This window comes from Microtus oregoni, unplaced genomic scaffold (assembly GCF_018167655.1).
Source record: "Microtus oregoni isolate MIOR12 unplaced genomic scaffold, Mior012 000004F_ref0000308, whole genome shotgun sequence".
NCBI classification, from domain to species: domain Eukaryota; kingdom Metazoa; phylum Chordata; class Mammalia; order Rodentia; family Cricetidae; genus Microtus; species Microtus oregoni.
This window is the reverse complement of record NW_024543063.1, coordinates 39,852,553-39,877,454: the sequence shown is the minus strand read 5'-3', so window position 1 is coordinate 39,877,454 and position 24,902 is coordinate 39,852,553. Positions and strand designations below refer to the sequence as shown.

Here is a 24,902-nt window from a genome sequence, read left to right as displayed (position 1 = left end):
TCCGCTGGGCTCTTTTATAATGTGTCATTTCTTCCGACTGTCAATCATAATAAGTGACATGATTTTTGATTCACTCATTGGTTTGTAACCCCCTAATTGACACACTGTCTATAATCAACTAAAGTAGGGTTAGATGTGTGATACAGGCTACCCTTTTTTCCCGTCAGATAATTTTCAATTTTTCTGAGACTAGGAGTCTTTCAGAGTACTAATTGCTTGGCAGATTGCAGCAAGGTCCCACTCCCAGGAATAGATCTGGAAAGTGGTTTACAAATATGAATTTTTAACAGGCATTCAGATAATGTTGATGGAGACACACTAAAGTGGAAACTTTGAAAAATGTATCAGGGGTTGGAGAGATGGCTCCGTGGTTAAGAGTGCTGGCTGCTCTTCCAAAGGATCCAGGCTCAATTCCCTGAACCTACATGGGAGCATACAACCGTCTATAATTCTAGTTCCCTGGGTTCCAATGCCCTCGTCAGGCGTACAGGAACACCAGGCAATCATGCTGTGCATGGTGCATAGACAAAACACTCATCTGCACACAATAAAAATAAAGGAAGAATTCTTAAAAACGGAAAAAAAAAAGCACAGTCTATCCTTTTAGTTTCATGTGAGGAAACTGAGACTTGGGAAAGAGAATCCATTTGTGCCCAGACACGTGGCCTTAGGCAGAACAGAAGGAAGAAAATCCTGCCCTACAGTCTCACTCCTGTACTATCTTGGCAGGTCTCCAAGGGCCGTTCCCTCTTGTTTTAGCCCCTGTTGAGAAAGGGATGCTACCCAACCAATGAAGTCATGTGAGAGAAGCGAGGAAGAGCCATTAATAACCACTGGGGATTTCTTTTTCGTCCTGGTCCAGATCCAGGACTGAGCTCAGGGATGAAAGCACCTCCTTCCTTGAGCCTGAATGCCAACAGAACACATTGAGCTCTTGTTTTCAAAGCCTTCACTTGCATCACCAAGCCTTCTAGTGCAGCAAGTGACAGAACAGGCAGGCCTCTCAGATACATTCCTCTAGCAGGTTCCACGCAAAAGCACCTCATTTCAGACTGGTTCAGTTATTCCAACAGGCCCGTATTTGCCTGCAAGCAAAGAGCCAACAGAACACGATGGGCCGCTGGCTGCTTGTCTCTCGTGATGGGCTGCAGAGAGCATGAGCTGCAGTGATTCATTGTTGGTGGCTGATGCTCGTAGTTGAAGCTTTGAGTTCCTGGGTTACATCAGTCATTTTCACTCCCTGCCTCTCATCTGTTCTTCAACCTAACCACAGCACTGACTCCCTAGCATCTGCCTTCTTTCTCTGTTCAAGTGTCTGTTCACTAGTGAAATCACCTTGATAGGAAAGACTATGATGGGGACAGCCTCGTGCTAATGTTCTTCATTAAGACCATCCAGTGCTACTGCTCCCAAATGCTTCTGGAGAAGGGATAGTTGATGATATTCAAAATGCATATAAAGAAAAGATAAATTTATCCACATGTTTTTATATTCAACATAATGAGTTACACATATCATTCTAGTTAGTGTTTTTGTTTGTTTGTTTGTTTTATCAGTTTGACAAAGCCTAGAGTCACCTGGGAAGAGGGGAATGTCAATTGAAGAATTTCCTCCATCAGACTGGTCTGTACACGGCGGTGGAGCATTTTCTTGATTCGTGAATGATGTGGGAAGGCCCAGTTCACTGTGGCTAGGGCTATCCCTGGGCAGGCAGGTGGCCATGGGGGTTGTGGACAAGAGCTGGCTGAGCAAGCAACAGAGAACAAGCCAGCATGCTGTGCTCTTCCATGGTCTCTGCTTCAGGTCCTGCCTTGAGGTCCTGCTTTGGCTTCCCTCAGTGATGGTCTGTAAAGTGTAAGATGAGAGAAAGTCTTTCCTCCTCGGAGCCAGTTTGGGTCAAGAATTTATCACAGCAAGAGAGAACACTATTATTTCTTTGAAGCTCATTCACTTCTGGCCACATGGTGCAGGAGACAGATGCTATAGATGAAATAATCACATGACTAAATGTAAATGCACCAAAGCTGAATATCTAAAGAAGAGATGCTGTGCAAAAATGACTTACCCAAAAGACCCCTGAGATGGTTTGCACATCTACTCGATGGGACCACACAGTGCCTGATACTTAGAGGGTTATTCTCGGTGTGTCTTTGAAGGTGTTTCTGGATGGAATTAACAGTGAATTGATCAAGCTGATTAAACACACGGCCATCTCCAGCACAGGTGGGCCTCATGTAAACCATCAAAGGTCTACACAGAACTGAAGGGCTGGGTGACTTAGAAGTCATTGTCTCTGCTGCCTTCAAGCTGGCACCTCTGTCTCTCCAGTCTTCTGAGTCAGAAAGGACCCAACACATTTGCTCTTTCCTGGGCCTACAGCTAACCACCAGCAGATCTTGGGAGTTCTCCATTTCAAAAATGAATGAGCTAATTCCTTATAATAAATCTCTCTATACACACATGTATATAAAAAGAACTGTCGATTTCGTTTCTCTGCGAGATCCTATTTAATACAGGCCTATTCATGCCCAACGTACCAGCAAGACTAGAAAGAGCAAGGAGGCATATTTGCTATTTCCCGGGATTGGACTCCTTGGATCAAAAGAAATGTCACCTGCTCTTTACTTCAAGAAAATTCTTCTCTACTCTTTGGGTTTAAGGAGTTCGGACTCAACAAGCAGATATAACATTAGAAGTTAAGTTGGTGCTGGCTCTCTGGCTGTGAAAAATGCCACTTTCGAGCAGAACACATAGAGATCGTTCAGATGGATAGACTTCATCTGCCTGCTCTCCTTAGCATTCCATACAGGTAGGAAATCTGTGCAAATATTCATCTGAGTAGAAACAGAAGCTGAGTAAAATTTCTGATATAGTCAGTGTGATACCAAGTCAGAAACAATATGTTGTGGAAATGTGAAATGGCCCACGAGCTCTTATGTTGGAACATTTGGTTCTCTTGCTGGTAGCACTGTTGGGAAAGTAGCGGGACTTTCAGGAAATTGAGTCTTGCTAGAAGTGAGTCATTGGAAGAAGTGGATCACTGGAGGAAGTGGGGTCCTACTTCCTGTTCACTCTCTGATTTTAGATAGTGGATGTAATTTGAGTAGGGACCTTGAGTTCCTCTCCCCAAAATTCTTCTGCCATGCTCTCTCCACTGTGATGTATTTGTAGACCCCCCCCCAACAATAACCTAAGACAAACCCTTCTTGGACAACCAGCTGGGAGAAAAGGGGGATCAATAGGAATGGGGAAAGGGTACTTATCGGAGGCATGATTGGTCAATGATGGTGGTGCACACCTTCAATTCTAGTACTTGGAAGGCAGAATCAGGTGGATCTCTGAGGGGTTTGAGGCCACCTTGGTCTGCATAGTGAGCATTCAGAAAGCCAGGGCTAGTTACATAGGGAGATGCTGCCTCAAAGCAAAAAATGTGGGTATAATAAAAATATGCTATACACATGTATACAAATGTCACAATGAAGGCTATTATTATACATAATTAACATAGACTACTAAGAAGCTAAAAATAAAATAAATCCTTCCTTCCTTAAGAAGCTTCTCACCAGACTTCCCTCGCAGCAATGAAACAACTAACACACTAGGCATGTCTGGTGGCCCAGTCCCCTAGATTATTTTTGTCAAGAGATCTTTCTTAGGGAAGAAAAGTTATAATACCCTGACATTAGCTTTTAATTTCGTAAGACAAGATCTTTTGAAATCAAGATTTTTGCTTTGCTCCCTAGATATGTTATTTAGTATAACTTGGAAAGTCACTAGGAAAACAACTTAAAGCTCAGACCTAAAAAAGAGTTTTCCATCTGAAGAAAAAAAAAAGACCTAGAGTTAATTAAACTGCAAGTTTTAAACCAAATATAATTACAAGAAAGTCTACATTCAAATTCTGAAAATTTTCAAAACATCATCTCTTTCATTTATCTTCAAGGGAAATACTTAATTCAGCATCCTTAAGTCTGACTTTCATCAACAGGATTGGGCAATTTTCTATGTAATTGAATAATGACCTGCTGCTTCCAAAGCAAGACCATCAACCCATCCCACAGCAGAGCTGCAGAAAATGCTTTGTGGAAAAGAAGCAATTGAACAACTGAGTCTATAAAAGGACTCTTCACTGTCAATGCTAATGAACTTCAGAACCTGGACTTCCCAATACAAGGACCATTGCTAGGCTGTTGAGTTCTGGCTGATCTCAACTGAATGTGCATACAGTGTAAGTTATAAGCTGGTCTTTATCAACTGGTGTAAAACTCCAAAGTACCTCACTAGTAACTTATGCATCTATTATATCTTGAGATGATTATATTTTTCATGTTTGGGTTAAAGAAAATGTAATATCAACATAATCTTCATCCATTTCTCTTTTTTGATGTATCACTTTGAGAAACAAAACATTACGTATTTTAACTTATAGTCTCCTTCCAACAGGGAGAGACTCCTTAGAACAAAGAAGAGGTATAGTTCTATGCAATGCAAAAATAAAATAGAAGACTTTATGGGTTCATAAAAAAGATGCCTGCTGTCATGATTCGAAAATAAAAGACTACTGCACACTAAAATTAGATTCGCTAAAATAAACATCTTCAAAGACACACATGAACTGCAGATGAATGCTGAGCCGTGTAATCCACCGATAAGCATACTTGGTTTACAACGTTACCGCACGTGTCATCAGCCAAGCAAATCAAAGAAATCAATTAAAAGCAGTTACAGCCTGTGAAGTCATCCTCTAAGCAACCATGACTCCGCCTCCAGCCAACTGCTCCCTGACAGGCAGATGATGCACTCACTTCTCCATCCTGCTCTCAAACCAACTGAAGTTACTGTGCTCAGGCAGAGTGAGGTGCGCAGTAATCACACACCAGACATGGAGAGTAATGCATCAACAAGACCGATAATCGATCCAAGAAGCACGGCCAGGAGCAAATATTGACAAAGTTACTTGCTGTCATCTTCTGTGCTATGGGTGTTACACCCAATACCTCTGGGCTCTTGAAGTGTGTCAGTCTTAACAGCAGCTCTGGGCTCAATGAACTTGTTACATTATGTTTGTGTATATCCCCTGTGAGGCTACAAGCTCTTTGTAGAAAATGCCCAAAGCCCTTTTATCTCTCTCAGAGTTTTAGCTTTTATTTCAGAGGACTAGAAAAGAAACTTGACCTAAAGTCACAACAAAAGATCTGCTTATAGCTAACACTGGAAAAAACTAAAGTAGTCTAATGCCAGGCATCACTGGACTTTAGGACTGTGATGACCTTATTTTCAGGTAGCAAGATGGCTGCCAGCAATTGTGGGTTTACATTCCCTTCTCTTTGCTACCCCAGGGGTCCCAGAATTTCATTTTATTATCTTTGATGCTGTTTTGTGGGTATCTCCAAAGCAACCACTATAGTCAAGGATATCTAACCTTCGGGCAGGTCACTGTGGGAAATGTCACCTCCACCAATGAATGTGTGTATGTGGACTCACGCCACTGAGAAAGCATGGAGGTCATAAGACAATGTGTGGGAGTCCATTCTCTTCTGTGTGTGACTCCCAGGCATTAAACTCAGGTTGCTATGCTTGGCTGCAGACGCCTTTGCCAACTGGGTCATTGCATCTGCTTTACTTTTCTTATAATATTTTATTTATTTTAATGTTATCTTTTTGCACTCCTGTGGAGTTTAAATTCCTGACATGACTACTTTACCCTCATATTAAATGCTGTAGAATTTAGGAATAACATACTTTTATAAGCCCATAGCCTAATATGTAGGGAAATACCAATGATTACCTATTAGCTATTAAATACATGATGGCTAGGATTTTACCTTTTGGGTTAGGGATGGATGGATAGATGGATGAATGGATGGATGGGTGGGTGGATGATGGATGGATGGATAGATGGATAGATGGATGGATTGATGGATGGATGGATAAATTGATGGATGGATGGATGGGGATGGATGGATAGATGGATTGATGGATGTATGGATGGATAGATGGATTGATGGATGGATGAATGGATGGATAAATTGATGGATGAATGAATGGATGGGTTGATGGATGGGGATGAATGGATGGATAAATTGATGGATGTATAGATGGATGGATGAATAAATTGATGGATGAATGGATGGATGGATGGGTAGATGGATGAGGATGGATGGATGGATGGATGGATAGATGGATGGATAAATTGATGGATAGATGGATGGATGGATGGATGGATGGGGATGGATGGATAGATGGATGGATGGATGGATGGGATAAAGAATGTACTGGGGGCTGTGGGGATGTGTATGGGAATGTCAGCTACTAACAGTCAGGAATGAAAATGAAATGAAATATGCTTACCTGGCATAGTTATAAAGTAGCAGAGTAATTCAGACTATGCTGTGAGTCACATAGGCATCAGTGTTTCATCACTAACAAGGATGGTGCAGCTTTAAAAATGGAGTCAGCAGGTGTGTCTATGCACACGCATGGACTGGGTTCCATGGCTTCTGCATTCCAACTAAAGCAGAACTCCAAGTTCAACCAAGTCCACAGATATCACAAAAGAAGCAACTGTGTACAAGTCCGACTTACATGCTATAGACAGAAAGTTCTAATTTACCTTTAAAAGGGTATCAGGGAAGAACATACTCAAGGGACAAGGAGAATATTCCTGTGTCGTTTCTACAACTGCTCATAGTCCCATTCTTATTGGTCAAGAGTATACAGAGGATATTTAATTTTATCTTACAAATTACCAATGTATAAATAGAATTCACATTTTAAATTTATATTTATATGATTAGGCCCCCTTTCCCGTAAAAAGGCAAGGATGACTCTTATTATACATCTTTTGCTGTTACTTTAAAGAGCTGACTGTTTTCAGGAGTCTGGGGTACCATGTGAAATTCACAAACAAATACACACCAATAAAAATGTTCCCAGATTTGTTTCCTGCTGTCAACCAACCCACCACTCACTCCCAGCCTCCCTATACTATCCACACACTCTCATCAGCTCCTGCATCCCCCTGCACCATGCACGCATCCTCAGCAGATCCACTCTATTGTCTATGCAGTATCAGCAGACCCCTAGCCCCATTCTACTGTACTATCCATAACCTCAGCAGCTATATCCTTCAAAGGCACACATGGTACTGGTTTCATTAATTAAACTTTTAAAGCATGGTCATGACGCACAAAAATGTACCAAATTGAGTTTTTGATTTGGAGGCTAGAGGTGCTTAGCCAGTAAAGCCAATGCAAGTACACTGGTACAAAGCAAATGAACAAACAAAAAACTTTAAAAGTCTGAAACATTTCTGGTATCAAGTACCTTGGGTGATGGATTCTCAAACTGCCTGAAAGGGTTAATCTAGTTGAAATTAATAGCATGCACACTCCAAAAATCCAATTTCACATAAATCTATTTTCTTAACAAAATCATTGTATGTTAGCACTGTATCAAAATGTTACCCACAGTAGTTTCTTGGTTATGAGACAGTTTGGGCTGACACAATTGAGGATGCTAATGATGCTTAAAAGGCAAAGGCCTGGAATGTCCCCGGTAGCCCTGTGAAACATAGATGTTCCTTCCTAAAGAAAACATTAGCCATCCTAATACCAATAGTATTCCACTGAGAATCTATACTAACGCAATTCCCCCAGGCAATTTAAACAAGTAAGTATATAAGGAAACTGGCTGCTTCACTTAGATCCATGGATTTAAGTGGAGTTCTCTAGAGAACATAACCAATAGAATGTGTACATATGTGTACAATATGATAAAAATGGACCATTAGATTGACTTACACTATAGGGACTGAATAGTTCAACAATAGCTATCTGCTTGCTGAGCAACAGAACTCAGAGCTTGCTCAATGAAACCAGGTGCTTCCATAGTCCTGAATCTGTACTGAAAGTTGAGATCCCTAGGGAGTCACTGGTGTTGTGTCCATTTTAGAAGACTGACCAAGACAGCCTGTCTGCTATCAGTGGAGGATGGGGAAAACAGGCAGACACACAGTTTTCCCCAGACTTATTACTTCTAGGCCATCAATGGATGATGTCACTCACTTTGATGGTGGGTCTTCCCTGCTCAGGTGATCCTGTCTGGAACTCCCTCTCAGCACACCCAGTAGCGTGTCTCCTAGGTGATCCTAAATTTCATCAGACTGACAATCATTCTAGACCAACCATTATACATGCTATCTCACCTGTAACCCAAGGTTACAGATGCAGATGGTCCAAGATGACCATGAACCTGAAAAGGCAAGGGATTTCCTTTGTGCCGGAAGCCTGCCCTAGAATGAGCCTGAGAGACTTCTGCATTTGCATTCTACTGTTGCTCAAAAGTGATGGCAAAGAAGCAGCTTGTGGCTACCCTATCACTAACTCGGAGCACTACCAGGCCAAAGTGCAGGATGTCTCATCCATATTCTTTTGTTCTGTAAAGAAATCTACTTCCAGCCTCTTCAAACTGTAGGCAGAACTCAGTTCCTTTGGGGGACAGAAATGAGTCTCTATTTGCTTGCCATTTATCAGTCAAAGACCACACTGGCCCTGGAGGCTGACTGCCTTCTGACATGGCCCATTCCATATCCAGAACTGGCAAGTGAGAATCTCTCATGTGTTAAGGCCCTCTTCCTCTGAGCCCCAGTGATAATCTGTCTGCAAACTGGACCCAGATTCAAAGGGCTTGTTTGACAAGATTAGACCTTCCTGGAACCTTACATCTGCAAAGTCTTATACTCGTAGCATCTAGTTCCAGTCACAGAGCACACCGCTGGAGAAGGAACATGAACAACAGAGGCCATGTCATCCTAGGCTTTTGCTCTCTAATATGACAGCCCTTTTTTCCTTCAAAGTCACTACTCTACGGTAAGTAATCTATATTCCCAGATTGTTCAGTTATACCCACACAGCATTTTTATGTAGTATTTCTGTAAGTTCCTGTGAGTCTGAAGTTATTTTAAAATCAAATGTTAGGGCTGGTTCAGTGGGTAAGGCATGAAGGCTTGAGTTGAATTCCCCAGAACCAGTGCAACAGCATGTATCTGCAATCCCTTTTATTGCCAAATAGGAAGTTGAGACTGGAGAATCCCTGGAAGTTTGAGGAACAGATAACCTGGTGTAGGAGGCAATGAAAAACGAGAGCTCCTGTTTCGAGGTGGAAACTGAGGTCCAGTGCTTGAGGTTTTCCTCCAACCCTCACAGTGCAGGGTGTGCCCTTCCTGCCCAACATCTTTAACACAAGACTCAAATGTTATCCAGAAGGACCATTTCCTCAAAATTGCATCACCAGTGAGGGAGATAGAGCCGGACTCCTAAATCTCAGCATTTTAACGCCAGTCTGCCATCTTAAGTTGTTATGTGAGCTGTTTCTGGGATGCTGATGTGTCTGAAGTCCATGCTTTTTACATGGACCACAGGCTTTCAAGCTTGGCTTTGCTTCAGGACCATTTAAGAAATCTTTAAAAGATACTCATGTCTTGGTCTCATCTTTAAACTTTCTGTTTTGGTGGGTTTGGACAGGTATCTGAACATGAGCATCCATGATTTTCCATCTGTCTGGATCAAAATCAATGGACTATTCTAGACTTTAGTCATAAATAGTAGTGTTACACATCTAATATTGAGCACCAATTTGTATTTGTCTTATACACAAAAAGAAGTCTTTTACAAGAAGTGGATTCATCCTATGCCAATGAGTTTTACTGCAAAACAGAGGCTGCAAAACCCAGACCTCCTAAGAAGCTTCAGAAATGGGTACTCACATACTGCAGCATGAGAGGGCATGTAAGCAATATTTAACTTCAGTCCTCTCTTTGACATGCATAAAGAAAACCCAGACTTATCCACAATGCAAAGGATTTATGGTCATATCTGCTCATAGAGAAATTAATGTTGAGGGACTCTGCACATGCTCCCTGGAAGCAGTAAAATAAAATACAAAATGTAGACAAGGAACTATAGGCTCCCAGGATGACCTTAGGACACTGCTTACTCTGTTACAGAACCTGGCAAGCAGGCAGACACCAACCCCTTCAGCAGCTTATCTCAGTCTCTTTCAAGTGCCGTCCCTCAAAGGAGGGCACGCACATCGCTGGCTCCTCATACATTAGTGATGTCCACATCTAATTTATATCATGCCCCCTTGACTGACACTGGGAGAAGGGGCAGATCAAGTATTTCAAAGTTGAGTGGCATGAATAAGCAATCAAAAGAATCCTACTGAAAGTAAAACCCTTAGATACTTCAAAGGCATCCCTTCAGGAGAGATGGCCACACTATCCAGGCCGAACAGTCACCAGGCCTCTCTTCAGGCATTTGAGTATATTCTGCTCTATAACTGGCTAAGAAAACCGTGGGAACAAGTTTTCCTGGGAGTAACTTGATGTAACCAAACTCATGGGTTCGTAGACAGTGTTGTGTATGAACTCCAAACAAATATTTTTGGTCATGAAAGCCCTAATGTGTAGGACTATCATTAAGCCTGTTTATATTTGGACTTCAAGATTTAATCAGCGCCATTTTCTCTTGAATTGTTTATTGCTCATGGTGGGAAACCACGCAATTTTCCAGCACATATGTTCTGCTGGAGGCGGCTCTTTGAAGCCACTGTCTTGGACCCTTGCAAAACAAGAGTAAGTAAGTTCTCAACAGCTTTGCACATTGGACAGTTAAGGTTATAGTGACAATGACACTTGATGGCACATGCCAATGAAAGCATATAAATCCCTGGCCATTACTAGTATCCTATATCTGATATGCCAATATTTCATAAGGAAGGGGACTCTCTGCCCTAACCTTGCTCTTAATAAAGCACAGCTCTCAACGTAACTGAGACATTTGCAGATACATGCATATTTTTATAGCAATAGCAAAAATCCAAACAAAATAAAAAAATCAGGACAGATATGAGCATATGAACCAAGGCTTAGGGGTCATCTCCAAAGAAGAGGGTAGAAAGAACCAGAGGAATGAAATGATATTTTCTGGACACAACAGGACAGTTATACATATGAACCCACAACAGCTGTGACAGCATGAAGCTCAAGCCAGACAAACCATCACGGTGGAGGAGAGAGGTAAACATGAAGTCCAGCCTCTAGCTGAGAAGCTACTGGCAACTGATAGCTGCTAAGTGAAGGACAACTGAGACCTGCTAAGTATGTGATCCATGGTAGGCTGCTCACATTCAAGGGGATGGCACCACACCTAAGAGTATTTGGGGAGCACAAATTGGATTGGATGGCTGTCTGTGTAAGAGGACCCTAGGCTGGGTGGGAAGAGAGAAGAGGTGGATCTTTGGAGGAGTTAGGGGAGGGGTGAAAATGATCAAAATTTTAAAAATAAAATGACTCCAAAGGCAGGCACATTTTAAAAAATCTAACTACTACCGTCATGACCAGGGTACCTAGATACAAGTGCCAGTGAAAACAGTCACCCCCCCCCCCACGCACACACAATAAAGTCATAGCACAGGCAGAGTACAAATGAGTTGAGTTGATGAAGAGTTTCAAAGTAGTAACTGTCAAGCCCTTAGTTTGCTCTGCATCATCCTAGATTACCTCTGCATTAGCTCACCTATGAACACACAACAAAAAAGGAAGAGTTTTGTTCTGTTCTTATTTTGATGAGCAGAGCCATTAATTCAATGATGCCCCAAGTCTTATAGGCAGGTGAAGGCAAATAAAGTCTAGATCCCCACACATTTGTTCTTAGCCGTGACACATCTGTGGCATTAGGGATGGATAAGTCAGTGAGATGAGTAAGGAAGCCAAGGAAATGTCGGAATCACCTAGAACTCAGAAGGCTCTGTTTGCAGAAGGAAGTCAAGAGGGGGAAAGTATGGTTGAGAGAATAATAGAAAAGGGTATGATTATACAGCTGGATAGTTCAGGCCCAGCTTTGCTGAATGCTAGCAATTCCGGTGGGAAAGAAGAAAGGAGGGAGGGAGGAAAAGAAAAAAATGGGAAGAGAGGATGGAGGAAAAGATAGTGAGCTGGGGAGAAAAGGTATGGGAGAAGGAAAGGATGGATTAAATCCTTTTCAAAAATAGATGTATTTATATACATAAACATACATATACATGTGCCATGTGTGCATATAATTACATATGTGTATCTACATGGTAGTTTGGAAGAGATATCCCTCATAGTCTCATACAACTGAACACTTAGTCTCCAGTTGGTGGTGCTATTGGGTAGGTTTAGGAGGTGTGGTCTAGCTGGAAGAAGCACATCACTGGGGGAAGGCTTTGAACTTTCAAAGTCTCGAGCCATTCCCAGTTCACTCTTTCTGTTTTCTGCCTGCAGTTTAAGATGTGAGCTCTTAGCTGCTCCAGCTACCATGTTTGCTGCCTACTGCCATGACTCCCTGTTATGATGAACTCTTATCTCTCTGAAACCATGAGTCCAGATAAATGCTTCCTTCTATAAATGGCATTGGTCATGGTATTTTTTTTATCACAGCAATAGAAAAGTAACTAATACGATACACACACACACACACACACACATACATATATGTGTGTGTGAGTGTGTGTATGATATGGATGATATATTTATTATATCATATACACCAATATATATAGTTTGAGATAAAATGTCCTAACCACTGCAGTCCAGAGCAGTTCAGATAAGCATACACCACTTGTTCTAGTAATTGCTGCATGATGATTATTATGACAAACATTCATTCACAAAAGTACTTGTACTCAGGCTGATGAAGGGAAGACACAGCAAACAGTAGGTTTCTGTAATATTTAGGTGCGAATCAACACACTAGCATTTAAGGCCTTAAGTGACCATTTTTTTTCTCTCACTCTTTTTTTAACCAGGCACTTCAAAAAGGATATGGAAAAGTAAAGACAACAGTTCAGGTCCTACTTCTAAATAATTTACAGGCTCGTATATAACCTGGGTGTTCATGATGAATAAAATAAACAAACTCAAAAATAGCCCCAATGGGTGTTGCCTGGTAACTTCTGACTTTTGTACTGAAGTGGGACCTCATGCTGGCACTCAGAAATTTTGGGATCTTATCCAATCTGATTTTTAGGTTAGGGAACTTGATCATTCAGGGGGGATTGGGCACTCATACAGGGTGTTTCTTGTGACCAAATATTTGTGAGCCTCACAAGTGAGGTCCCAATCAGACCCTCACCTTACAGTGAAGAAGTCAAGCCCACAGTGGGTGAGCAATGTACCTCACTGCTGTGCAGACAGTGAAGGGAAGAGCCGGCTCTGAAACTAAAGACAGAAATCTACAATCAGTGTGTTGATCCCCTTCCTCCTCCTCACCCCGACCTCAGTAATCCTCCTTCTTTTATTCTTTCTTACTTGATAAAATGCTTCCTCTCCCTACAATATTCCCAACCTTCACACCAAGAGGGTTGCCAACCCCAAAGAAATTCTTTTCCTGTTCTGACAGGCCTGCCTGGAAAGGCTTCAGGACAGGGGGAAAAGAGTTCAATGGCCATTTCCTGGCCAGACCACCTCCTAGTTCAAAGTCAACAATCAAGCAGAGAGCAGCTACTGCGTGACAAGTTCAACACTCACCAGGGGTCTTCCTCACTCTCTGCCAGCGGGCATTTCTATGAAACACATGAGAAACACGAGGCCTCAGGAAGCAAGCCTGGGATGCCAGGATGCCCTGGATGCCAGGATGTTCAAGATGCCGGGATGCCTAGCCCAGGACCCTGGAGTCAAGTATGGCCAACAGAATCACCCAGAGGGAATGGTGCTTAGTGGCTATATTATGACAGGAAGGTACCACAGAGGGAGGCTGGGCCCTTCCAGCTCTCGTGAGAGACCCTTCAGGCTTGCCTTAGCTACTTTGGAGTCCAACTCCCTGGCAAGAACTGTGGTCTTTGGGGAATTTTTTTTTTTAATTTGGTTTGGCCTTTTGCTCAAAGCCTTGTTAAAAGCAAATAATTCTCTTCACAAATCATGTCTTAGGAGAAACGCAGAGGAAAGAAGCCAAGAAAATAAAAGGGTCTTTTTACCCTTGATGAATTGAATAATAGCCTAAGAAAACATCTTTGATTTGGGCCAGCCTATATTAAAAAACATGTAAATACAACCCAGCCTAATCTGTAATTTCACATGATCCTCTCAAGTGACCATGACGTTCCAAGGGGGTAGATGTAATTCAACAACCCCTGCTAGCTAACAAGGCCCCTCAAAGCAGCAGAGCCACAGGCTAAGGGCATTTAACTTCAGCCCTTTTATGAATGGAAATCTGCTTTCTAAAGATGACGCGGCAGGCAGTGACCAGCGACAGACAACTCAGTGACAGCTTTCTGAGTTATAAAATACTTTTGAAAAGCAGACATCAAAGCTCCCTACCGCCTATTCAAATCCAATGGCTTCGAAAGCTCCTTGCAGGGACCCATGCTCTCCTGAGAATGGTCACTGCAGCAGTCACAGGCTGCAAAGGCCACCCCCGAAGAAAAGACACAATGGGACATCAGGGCAGCTAGCCACGAAGCAGATAAAGGAAAGAGAAAGCAAAGGAAAGCAAACGACAAAGTTGGATGCTGCACCAGGAATTCAGGCTGGAAGGAATTCTTGAGGCAGCCTTGGTTATGGTACCCACTCTGCTGGGAGCCTCAGATACAGTTGGGGAGCCAGGACAACAAGCCAACACCAGTCAGAAGGTTCAGTGGCAACAGCAAAGCGGTTTTCCCTTGTGGTCAGCTGGCCTTTGCATAGATTATCAAAAGTCAGCTGACCCATGCAGTCAGAGACTGCTTGTGTGTTTCCACTTGATAGCCATGTGAAGTATAGATCTTGGTCTAGGTTGAGTTTATTAAGCAAAAGTATATTTCTCCAACTAGAACAAACCATGGTTCTCAGAGAGGTCAGGTACCAATAAAGTGCAAAATGACCTTAGGCCTAGCAATTGTTTTTACACTGAAACAGGGACCCTGGAATACGATGTCAACCAGAAGTACAGTTTTAAAGGAGTTAGATTGGTCAGGCCAGTATCAACTCCATCTTATGGAGATTGAAAATGCAGGTTAGTGTATTAAAAGATAAGAAGTGGCTAGGGAATTATACCCAGTTAATAGAGTGCTTAGTCCACACAAAGTCCTGGATCTAATCCCTAGTCTCTCTTAAAGCCATTATGATGGCATAGGAGGTCAGGAGGATCAGAACTTCAAGGGCATCCTCAGTTACATAGGATGTAACAATTACGTATAGCACGAGCCACAAGAGTCTCTCTCTCTCTCTCTCTCTCTCTCTCTCTCTCTCTCTCTCACACACACACACACACACACACACACAGGAGCACATGGGGCTTATGCAAAGAGAGGTGAAATGGCTCTGGATACAGTGCTCAGTAGATAGAGTGTATCTACCTGCCTTCCATGCACAAAGCCCTGAGCTTAATCCCTAACACTACACAAACACCCGACACGGTAGTGTCTCCTGGTATTGCAGGACTCAGGAAGTGGGAACGAGAGGATCCAATGTTCATGGCCGTCCTCAGCTACCTAGTGAATGTGTGGACAGCCTGAGTGCTTATTTCTCTTCAAGCCCAGTGACCATGAAACTCTTATCCTTAGAGGGTTTTTTTTTTTTTTTTGTCACATTTAGGATACAATACAGAATTGGGGACAGCACTGTGCTCCTGGTTGTCTTGTCACTGGGAACCTAAGCAGAGACTTTCTTCAAAGGGGGAAAGAAACCCACAGCCAAACATGCTGGAAAAAGTCTAAGTTTAAAGAGAATTAGAGAGTTGTTCGTGACGTAGAACGTCCTGACTCACTGACACATGGGAGCACACAGAGTGCCCAGCCTCTCCCTTTTCTAAAGAGAGAGCTTGTGGGCTCTTTGCTCTTGAGCTCTGCTGAGCTTTGTTCAGTCTAAGATGGGAATTGTTAGGTCTAAGAGCCCTGATGCTGTTTCTCTTGCAGGTGTGTTCAATCCACAGCCCATGGGCTATTTATAGCCAAGCGTAGTTATGAAACCAAACTTAATTAATACATTAGGCTGTTTTGTGAGTGTGAGTGTGTGTGTGTGTGTGTGTGTGTGTGTGTGTGTAACTGGATTACAAGTCAGGCATGGACTGTGCAGGTGACGATCTCCTATTATAATGCCAAAACATTAGATCCTAGCCCAGAGAGATGGCTCAGCTACAGACAACCATTAAAAGTACTTGTTACTACCATGGAGAAGCTAGGTTTCATTCCCAGCACCCACATTGTGACTCACAACTGCCTGAAACTCCTACTATTGGGGACCTAAGATGATCTGTCCTCTTTGGGCACTGCATATATATAATGCATATACGTGTATGTAGGTGCAAACTCAGTACACATAAAATAAAAATAAATCTTGCTTTTAAATGAAAGGTTAGACACGTCTGTCAGTGTGTCAATGGTGTCTGTGTCCTCATTCATAGCTTTACCGTCTGTGATCAGAGTGGTGTCTGCCAGGACAGAAGCGATAAACAGCTACTGGGTGACAGAATCCATGAGTTAACATAGCTTTCCCAAACATCCTCAAACACAAGTGTTCACGATAACGCGTTCTCAACTACTAAAATACACCAGAAACATTCAAAAAATTATACCTTTCTGGGGCCAAATTCCGGTTTGAAGAAAAGGAACCCAAATTTCTAGAATGTCAGACAAAGCTCATCAAGTGGCTCATATGAGGCAAAGTCACAAAAAAAAAAAAAAACGAAAAAGATCCCTAAAGCAGAATATTTTAAAACAGTAAAATCTTTGAAGAAAGATATGGTCTGACAGAAAATGGAAATAAAGAACACAGGTGAACACAGAGTGTGTCACAGTTTCACAGCAAGGTGAGGCTTCCTTCCAACAGCCTCGGCTTGCCCAAGGTCATGACCTGCTTTCTCATCCCTGGACTGGGTAGAGGGGTAGCTTTGTAGTGTAGAAAGGACATATGTGGCAGGCCACTACAGGTGAGGTTAATATGTAACCCCGTGGTTCTGTGACAAAGGCTGCAATTCCAAATGCACTCACCAAGTTCAAGGTCACCAGGTGGAATGGGCAGGGGTGACCCAGAAGAGACATTCAGAATTCAAAGGCAGGAATCACCTGCAAACTTAACAGCAGGCGGGATTCACTGGCTCCTCCTTTGTGAGTTACTGAAAGTAAGGGACAGCCCCCGGAACTGCTTAAAGTGAATTCTGTTGGCATGGCAACTGTACATTCCAAGAAAGTATTAGAAGTATTTTAAGCACTGGGTAATTTTGAATTATTCAGGGAAATCCCCTGCTGGAGAAATTCCAGCTGGAGTGTGTGTGTGCCTACCTTCCTGCCTACAAGAAGAATATACGTATTTCAGTACTATAATCTTACTGCCCTTTGTGTTTTCTTCTGAGGTTTCCCTAACAGTCTAGGTAGAAGCCAGCTTTCCTCCTGGCACCTTGCCAGATCATTTAAAGGTGACTGATTGCTTTCCTAATACATTCTGCAAGCATACTGGGAGATGCCTATCACATCTAAAGGGATCCTGAAACCAATGGTCTAGCCCCACTCTTAAAGAAACCCCAGACAGAACCTTCACACGAAGGCATTTCATCTCACAGTGTCATCGATCTCCTATGGGTATCTGGACCAAGGGATGAAGAATTGCCATATCCTCTGGCATGCTAACTTTCTGACTTGTTGCTCCAACAAGCCTATTAGACACAAGTCCATCTGCTGAACGTTTGGATCATCTACGATGTTCTGAATCCATCACTGCAGCTGTCAACTAACCTCCCAAGAGGATTTATGAGACTCCCTCTTGACCAAAGATGCTTATCAGTATCTGTAGGTAGCTAGAAGAGGGAAGAGATGACCAGTCTCTTTTATTCTCATCTCTCACTGCCTCCTCAATGTGGTACCTGTAGAGGACTTCACATGACTTGCTTTTGCAAAACCAAAGAGTTTGATAGTCACAGTAAAAAGGATGCTGAGCTAGTAAGGGTGTTCCACTTAGAACCCTTGTTTCTATCTACTGAGAAAGGAACACATACCACTATTTAAGCTGAAACCATGTATTTTATAGCTTATCTTTATATAGTAAAGAGAACATTAAAGAAGGCATCTAAATAGCCAATAAGGTTAAAGGTGATACTTCATCCATCAACCATCAGAAAGATGCCAATTACAATGTAGTATCCAATTTCACACCTGTAAATTTACTAAGATGGAAAAGGCGGATATTGTCAAGTGCTGGTGAGAACAGGAAGCACTCAGAACTTTACCACATACTATTAAGCGTAGATTGGCACAGCCTTTTTGAAAAGCTGATTCACAGGACCAGCTAAAGCTTCACCTATGCCTACCTAGACACAGCAACTTTACTCTATTCCACAGAACGAGAACGACAGCAAAAACTAACAAACAAACCATCATGGGACCCTCATACGAGGAAGTACATTATGATTCTACTTAGGGGAAAATTTTCAAAGAGCATAAACAAACCACACAATTGGTTAGGGCAAAATGGTTACCTCATGTGGACAGTAAAGATGGCAGGAGCAACCAAGGGCCTTCTTGGGATACTAACAATGTCCTGTTTGATCTAGCTCACAACTATGGATGTGAACTTTGTCAACATTAATCAAGCTTTATCATTATTATTTGTGTTTTTCTGTATGCACGTTTTAGCATTCCTATACCCTTCCACATAGCTCACAAAATTAATATGGATCCGGGTCACCACATGCCAGTGAGGCCCATCCTCTCTCATTTTGCTTCTTATTATTGGGAGTTTAAGAATTGCACAGGTGTTTGGTGGGGGAATGGGAAAGGGGTGGCAGCAAACTTAGGATAAATACATTTGATTGTTCCCTACCTCTTACCTCATAGGCTCTACCAGGGTCAACAAATTAGATCATCAGAGTCAGATGACTGGAGATTGTAATGATTGCAGAAGTTATCTTACATGGCTGAGAGTCAACCAAGGTCCAATGAGGTCACGATAACTACATCCATACACCTGGCTTGTTGAAGGGCAGGGACAACCGACGCCTCCCACAGGACAGACCTCAATGCCAGCTGCTTTGTTCACACCATGTTAAAGTTGGAAAACTTTAGCCCATTTCATTCTTCTGCCATAGATGATAATTTGTTCCCAGTTCCAAGGTGAACCTCTTCACTAGAAAAGGCCACCTGATGTCTATCCACGAGATAACTGATCAGAATGCCTACCTCCCACAAAGAGCAGAATTCCGAGGGCTGAACGTGGAGGCTACGTGTTGTAAGAATGGGGAAAGCTAGAGACTAAAGGAGGACTTCACACATGAAACAGTTCCTCTCTACAGGTCTGGGGTGAAATCTCTCCAGGTACTACAATTTTCATGACATTTAAAAGTTTTATTTATTTTGTATGGATGGTGTATGTGGGTGGGTTTGTGTGTGCCATTGCTTGCATGCAAGGTCAGGGGAGTTGGTTTTCTTCTTCCATTAAATGTTTCCAAGGGATTGAATTCAGGTCACGAGGTTTGGCAGCAAACATCTCTACCTACTAAGCTTTGGAATGAGAGGGTCTAAGGCTCTGTGGTGTAGTGAGTGACTCTTGAGGACTTTTGGAAACTGGAACAGGCAGAGAGCAGGAAACACAAGGAGAATGTGAGAAACCAGCAGAAGACTCGCTGCAAGACAACAAAAAAAACAAAAACTAAGACACATCCGTGTAGGGGTGAGCACTCGTGTGCGTAACCACGTCTCAACACACAGGGAATTGTTGAGCCAGCCAGCACTCAGATGAATCTAGGTTAGCTGGGAATTGCTAACTCATTGTTTTATTTTGTAATTTAAATACACTAAAGAGTATAGTGACTGTGGTTATGGGTTTGGCAGGATTTCAGGACAACACTCTGAAAAAAAGACTTAACTGGAAAGTCTTAAGCAGTGAAGAATAGGGGAGCTCTCATCCACTCCCAGTCCACTCCCCAAACCACGCCCCTGGCTTAGCCAAGCTGCATCCCACACATACATCACCAGCTAACTCCCAACTGGGCTTTCTCACATTTTCCTTCTTCTGGCCATGCCACAGCACGAGCACCATGTGTCTCCAGGACCAGCTCTGCTGTCAGCCTGAGACATTTCTCCATGGCGACATGAAATGAAAGCCTGGGATGTCATTTACTGCCTTGTCTACTTGATTGGATTCTGAGTATCATTTACATGGATATTCTTGGCCTGGTGTTTGACACAGAAAGATTATACAGAAAGGAAATCATGCTTGCCTGCCTCCCCGGGTGCTGCATTTTGTCCTGCTGGTCCCCCACACCACCCCACATTCTAAGAGGATGCCTTCTGCAAGAAGTGCAGCACCAACAGATTTTTCTAAGAAAAACCAAAGCCCCCCCCCCCCCCCCCATTCCGTCAGGTTGAAGGCAGGTTAACTCCGGCTGCTGAAGGCAATTTTAGATTTGAAATGCAGTTTTCCCCCTTTCAAAGCACTGGAGACGCCATGTAGCCTGTTAGATTTATAGAATTCCTGATCTCCCAAGACTTTGCGAAGCGAATGGCATCCATCAAATTAATTTCCTTGGGGATCGTCTCAAACATGGAGAATGAAAGGGCCCAGGCCATTAAACATCAAAAGGAAGTTCTAAATGCTCATTAAACTTCTATTATATTTTCTTTCTTTCTTTCTTTTGCAGAGAGCAGATTAACTCAATTGAGAATATTATACGTATCAAAGCTGACAGTGTGAATGTGTGGAGTTGGTTGGAAGAGAGCTTTAGTGCTGCAGACATCTGTTCATTCAAGTTACACAAAACACGAAAAAGCGTGAGCTCCATTAGACCAGGGCAGACTTACCAAGCCGGCACACGTAGACACAGCAACAGAGGACGAGCTGTCATTTCTGATAAATCCCTGATACAAACACTGCTGCGCCTCGGGTTCCCGAGTCTCTGAAGCACCGTCCTTTCCAAGTACCTGGACTATAAAGTGACTGCTCAAAATTGTCGAGGGCTTAAGCTCTAAGTGTAGATCCTGTCCAAATGCTGAAAAGCGGTAGTGCAGGGAGCTGCTGGCACCGTGTGCCGATCGCCTTTTCCTGTTGTGCAAAATGTCGTGTGAGATATATGACCCGCCCGAGTCCACTTCGACTGGCGTGACAAAGACGTAATCTGTAATGGAAAAAGTTAGCTGTCAGCACCCGAGGCCCAAGATGCCAATGGGTCAGTTTCTAGCAGGCTGCCCCAACACTCACAAAAATCCTTGTTCCGTGCACCTAACAGTGAAGAGAACCCAGAGGGGCTCCAGTGCATTGTGGTTTGTACCACCAGGCTCTACCACCTTAAACTCCTATGGAGGCTACAGCTGGGGATGTGGCTCAGTGGTGAAACCCTTGCCCAGCATTAAAAAAAAAATGCTACAGAAACTAAAAGCTAAGCACAATTTTGAAAAATTTCAAACATACTTGGGTGAAAGGTCAATATTCAGTATGAGAAGAAATACAGGGACTTTTCATGTATTAGCCATGGAGCATCTGTGTGTAATGTTCATGATGGTGACTGACAAAAATTTATCAATATGAAGTTGTAAAGGTTAAAAAGTGGGAATTTTTCTTCTGGCGATTGATAGCCTTGTTTAGGTTGCTCTGAGGATAGAAACACTACAAACAGGTCACAAAGTGTGCCGTTTCTGAAGACCTCCTCAGCTCATTAACAAGGGGCTGTCAACCCCCCGCCCCGCTCAGTGCTACTTCGCAGGAGAACAGGACACCAACACTTGGGTCTTCTTTACTGTTTCGAGCAGCTTCCAGGGAGGCCTAAGCACAGCCTAGGCAGAAACCCGCCTCCAAACCTCCAGAAGCATCCTAGATAGAGGCTGATGTTTCAAACTGCTCAGACATGTTGGAGGGGGTGTGGCGGATCAGGGACACCTGGAAAGGCATGTTTAAAAATGCCTTCCCCCTGGCTCCCCTGAGCAGCACTAATTGCTGTATGATCTGGGGGTGTGTAGAGGGGCGGAGAGCTAGGAAACAATTTGCTGCGGGAAAGAGCGGAGTCGGTACACTGCTTTCTTTCACAAACCATTGGAGTTGAAAACATCGTCCCAGAAGATGATGTGGAGCATGCCCTGTGCACATTAAAAAAAAATAAAAGAGGAAAAATGTTCTGGGTTTCCACTTTCGAGGCACACACAGAATGGGAGACTAATTTGGAAAGTGTTTAGAAAGATTCCGAACAACTAAGAGGCATGTTTGAGTCACTTGGGTCCTGGGTTCCCAGAAGAGAAAAGGAAAAAGAAAGATTTTTTTTTAAAGGAGGAAAAAAAAAAGAAATTAAGAAATCCTCCCCTGAGTAGTCAACAACAATGAAATGAAACATCATTTAGGAGATGCTAAGGAACCAGGAAGTTTAAAAGTGTGTAGGGATCAAAACACAATATTCTAATTATATTCTGATTAGGCTCACATTAGCAAAGAAACCCCAACATTACAATAATGAGCCCTGTTTCCTTCTGGACCATGTGTGACTTCTAAGGCGTGGCCAACTCTTTTATGGCTCCTTTCGACCTCTTTCTTTTAAACTAGAATACCCTATCATTGACATATTTTTCAGAAAATAAAAGGAAAAATGTGTTCCCCCTTAAAATTGAGCAGGACACATTTTTAGTTCTCAAGAAATTCCTGATATGTTGCTCTGAAGGTAGCTGTTGATTAAAGCCAGCTTTCTTTTCTTTCTTTTTGCAAGAGAAGACTTATTTTCTCCATCTGCCAGAGTTAGACCTGACTGCATAACAGCCATTTCTGACATATGCTCCTGACAGTTCCTACCATGTCTTCCTCTCCTCCTTGGGCACAGCCATCTGACACTCCACCTGCTCTTACTTGGGAGTGTCAGCCAGTCTTCCCGACCCCTCATCCCTCCCAACCTAGGACACCTGCTATAAGTTTGTTTCCAAAAGAGTAACATAACAGGCTGTTGGTTACATTCAATCCTGTTTGGGAAAAGGGGCAGTGAGAGGTCCCTCACAAAGACTGATGTGCTGTGTTGGTTCAGGTGCTTACAGGGGCTGGGAAATGGAGCCCAGTGGACGGAGTTCTTGACAAACATGCAAGAGGCGCTAGGTTCAATCCTCATGACTAGATAAACCAGGTGTGTTGGGCATTCCTGTGAAACCAGCATCAGGGGGTGGGGGTTGGAGGACCCTAAGGTCAAGGTCATCTTCTCTGTAGCTAGACTGTGCGAACTCTGACTCCAAAAAAACAAGCCTAGTAAGTCCTTATAAGCCATGTCTGGAACAGAAGGGCTCGCTGGCCATTACTTCCTGGTGAACAGGAGTGAAGTTTTAGAAGCTCCTGACTGGCTCTGAGGGGACAAAATGAAGACTTCAGAAGAGTGTATTTCTGGGTCCCTGTCCTCTCACTACCCATTCTATGAAAGCCTTTGCCCATAATTCTAGCATCTTCCAGACTCAGAATGGCCCCTTACATTTGAACAGGAGAATTCAATCCTACAACGATGACAATTTATAATCCCAAGAAATCCACGTTGGCCAGTAAAGTCTTGCTTAAGAGCCTGGGGCAAACATGAATTGTTCTCCTGCAGCTGGTGGGAGACACTGAAAGCAAGGGTTTCCATCTCTGAGAGTATTGCGAAGTTAATAAATGAGAAAAGATGGAGTGTGCTCTGGACCTTTGAAGTTGGGAGACTTAAAAGACAGAAACAAGGACTTAAAGCACCTAGGGCTAGTGTTTTCCACCAAAGGGCGTCTTTGGGCACCATGGCACAATGTCAGTGGAGAGAGAAGGGAGGGACAATGAGAAAGCGGCAGGAGGGGAAGCGGGGGCTCACCCCCTCTCTCAGCCTCAACCAGAATTTGTTTCTGTGGCTTTCCCAGGAGAGGAAGGAAACGAAGAAGCCTTTTATCAATGCCCTACTCGGTGCCCACTTCCTTTCTAATTTCTTACTTAAGTTCGGATTATTTTTCTTAACAAGCCATCTGTGAAGGAGGGAAATTATTTTCTCATCTATGTGACTCGCAGCTTGAGGCATTGATTTTCTGATAACTTCACAGACCTTGCCACATTTCCCTTCTCCAACCAGGGAACCTTTTCTTTTCTCTCTCTCTCTCTCTCTCTCTCTCTTTTTTTTTTTCACACAGTACACACCTGCCAGGTTAGGAGGTGCGCCTTTTTCTAACATTTCTCTCTCTTGAACACAAAGGGGACAGACGGGGTGGGGGGAGCCCTTGCGGGATGGTGGAGTACAGAGAGGGCAAATACGAACCATCATTTAATCCGCTGCCACCGCTGCTGCTGTCACTGGCTAAGGCGAAGGCCACCGAAGCACAGCAGAGGCAGCACAGCTGGAGCGCCTGCAAGAGAGAAAAAGGTGACACCCGCGTGTGAGCAGCGCAGCGGGTCGGACGCCTCCCTGATCCCGGCTGTGTGGCGCGCCCCTCGGTAGTGGCACCTGCCTTGGCCAGACGCCCTAGTCCCACGGGGCCCCACGGCGGCCCGGGATCGGCGGCCCGGAGGGCGCACGCGAACAGGAGGACGCACTCCATGGTCAGGTGCGGACGCGGTGACTGCTGGAGGCGCGCATTGTCCCCAGGGCCGCGGAGCCCCAGGTGTGGCGCCAGGTGCGAGTCGCAGTTGCAGTTCACAAGGCAGCGCGGGAGCCTGTGAGCCTCCTCCCTGCTCCGGCCGCGCGGGCCTGAGGCGCTCTGGGTACAGGGTCTCCCAGAGTCGGATCTGCAGCTCCCGTGGCGGGGAAGCTCTGTCGGTGATGCTCGCGGGTCTGCTGCGCGCGTGTCGGTGTCGGGGTGATTGTCTGCGGCTCGAGCAGAGCAGCGCCAGCTGGCTCCCCCAGCGCGCCCAAGCCTAGCGCCCGCCTCTCCTTCGCTCAATGATTGGCGACCCGGGCCTTCCCCTGGGCTCGTCCGAGCTCCTGTGCAGCAAAGGGCGTGGG

General features: G+C 43.8%; 1 protein-coding gene across 1 annotated transcript in view; it reads right to left on the bottom strand.

Moving 5' to 3' along the window:
- The window catches only part of Adamts18 (ADAM metallopeptidase with thrombospondin type 1 motif 18), a 132,408-nt gene extending 107,910 nt beyond the window's left edge, over positions 1-24,498 (bottom strand). Inside the window, exons 1-3 of the mRNA XM_041650470.1 lie at positions 24,409-24,498; positions 24,219-24,306; positions 20,794-21,107 (exon numbers count right to left, since the gene is read on the bottom strand). Of these exons, the coding sequence (XP_041506404.1) occupies positions 20,794-21,107; positions 24,219-24,306; positions 24,409-24,498 (492 nt within the window). The remainder of the gene's footprint in view (positions 1-20,793; positions 21,108-24,218; positions 24,307-24,408) is intronic.
- Between the last annotated feature and the right edge of the window lie 404 nt (positions 24,499-24,902).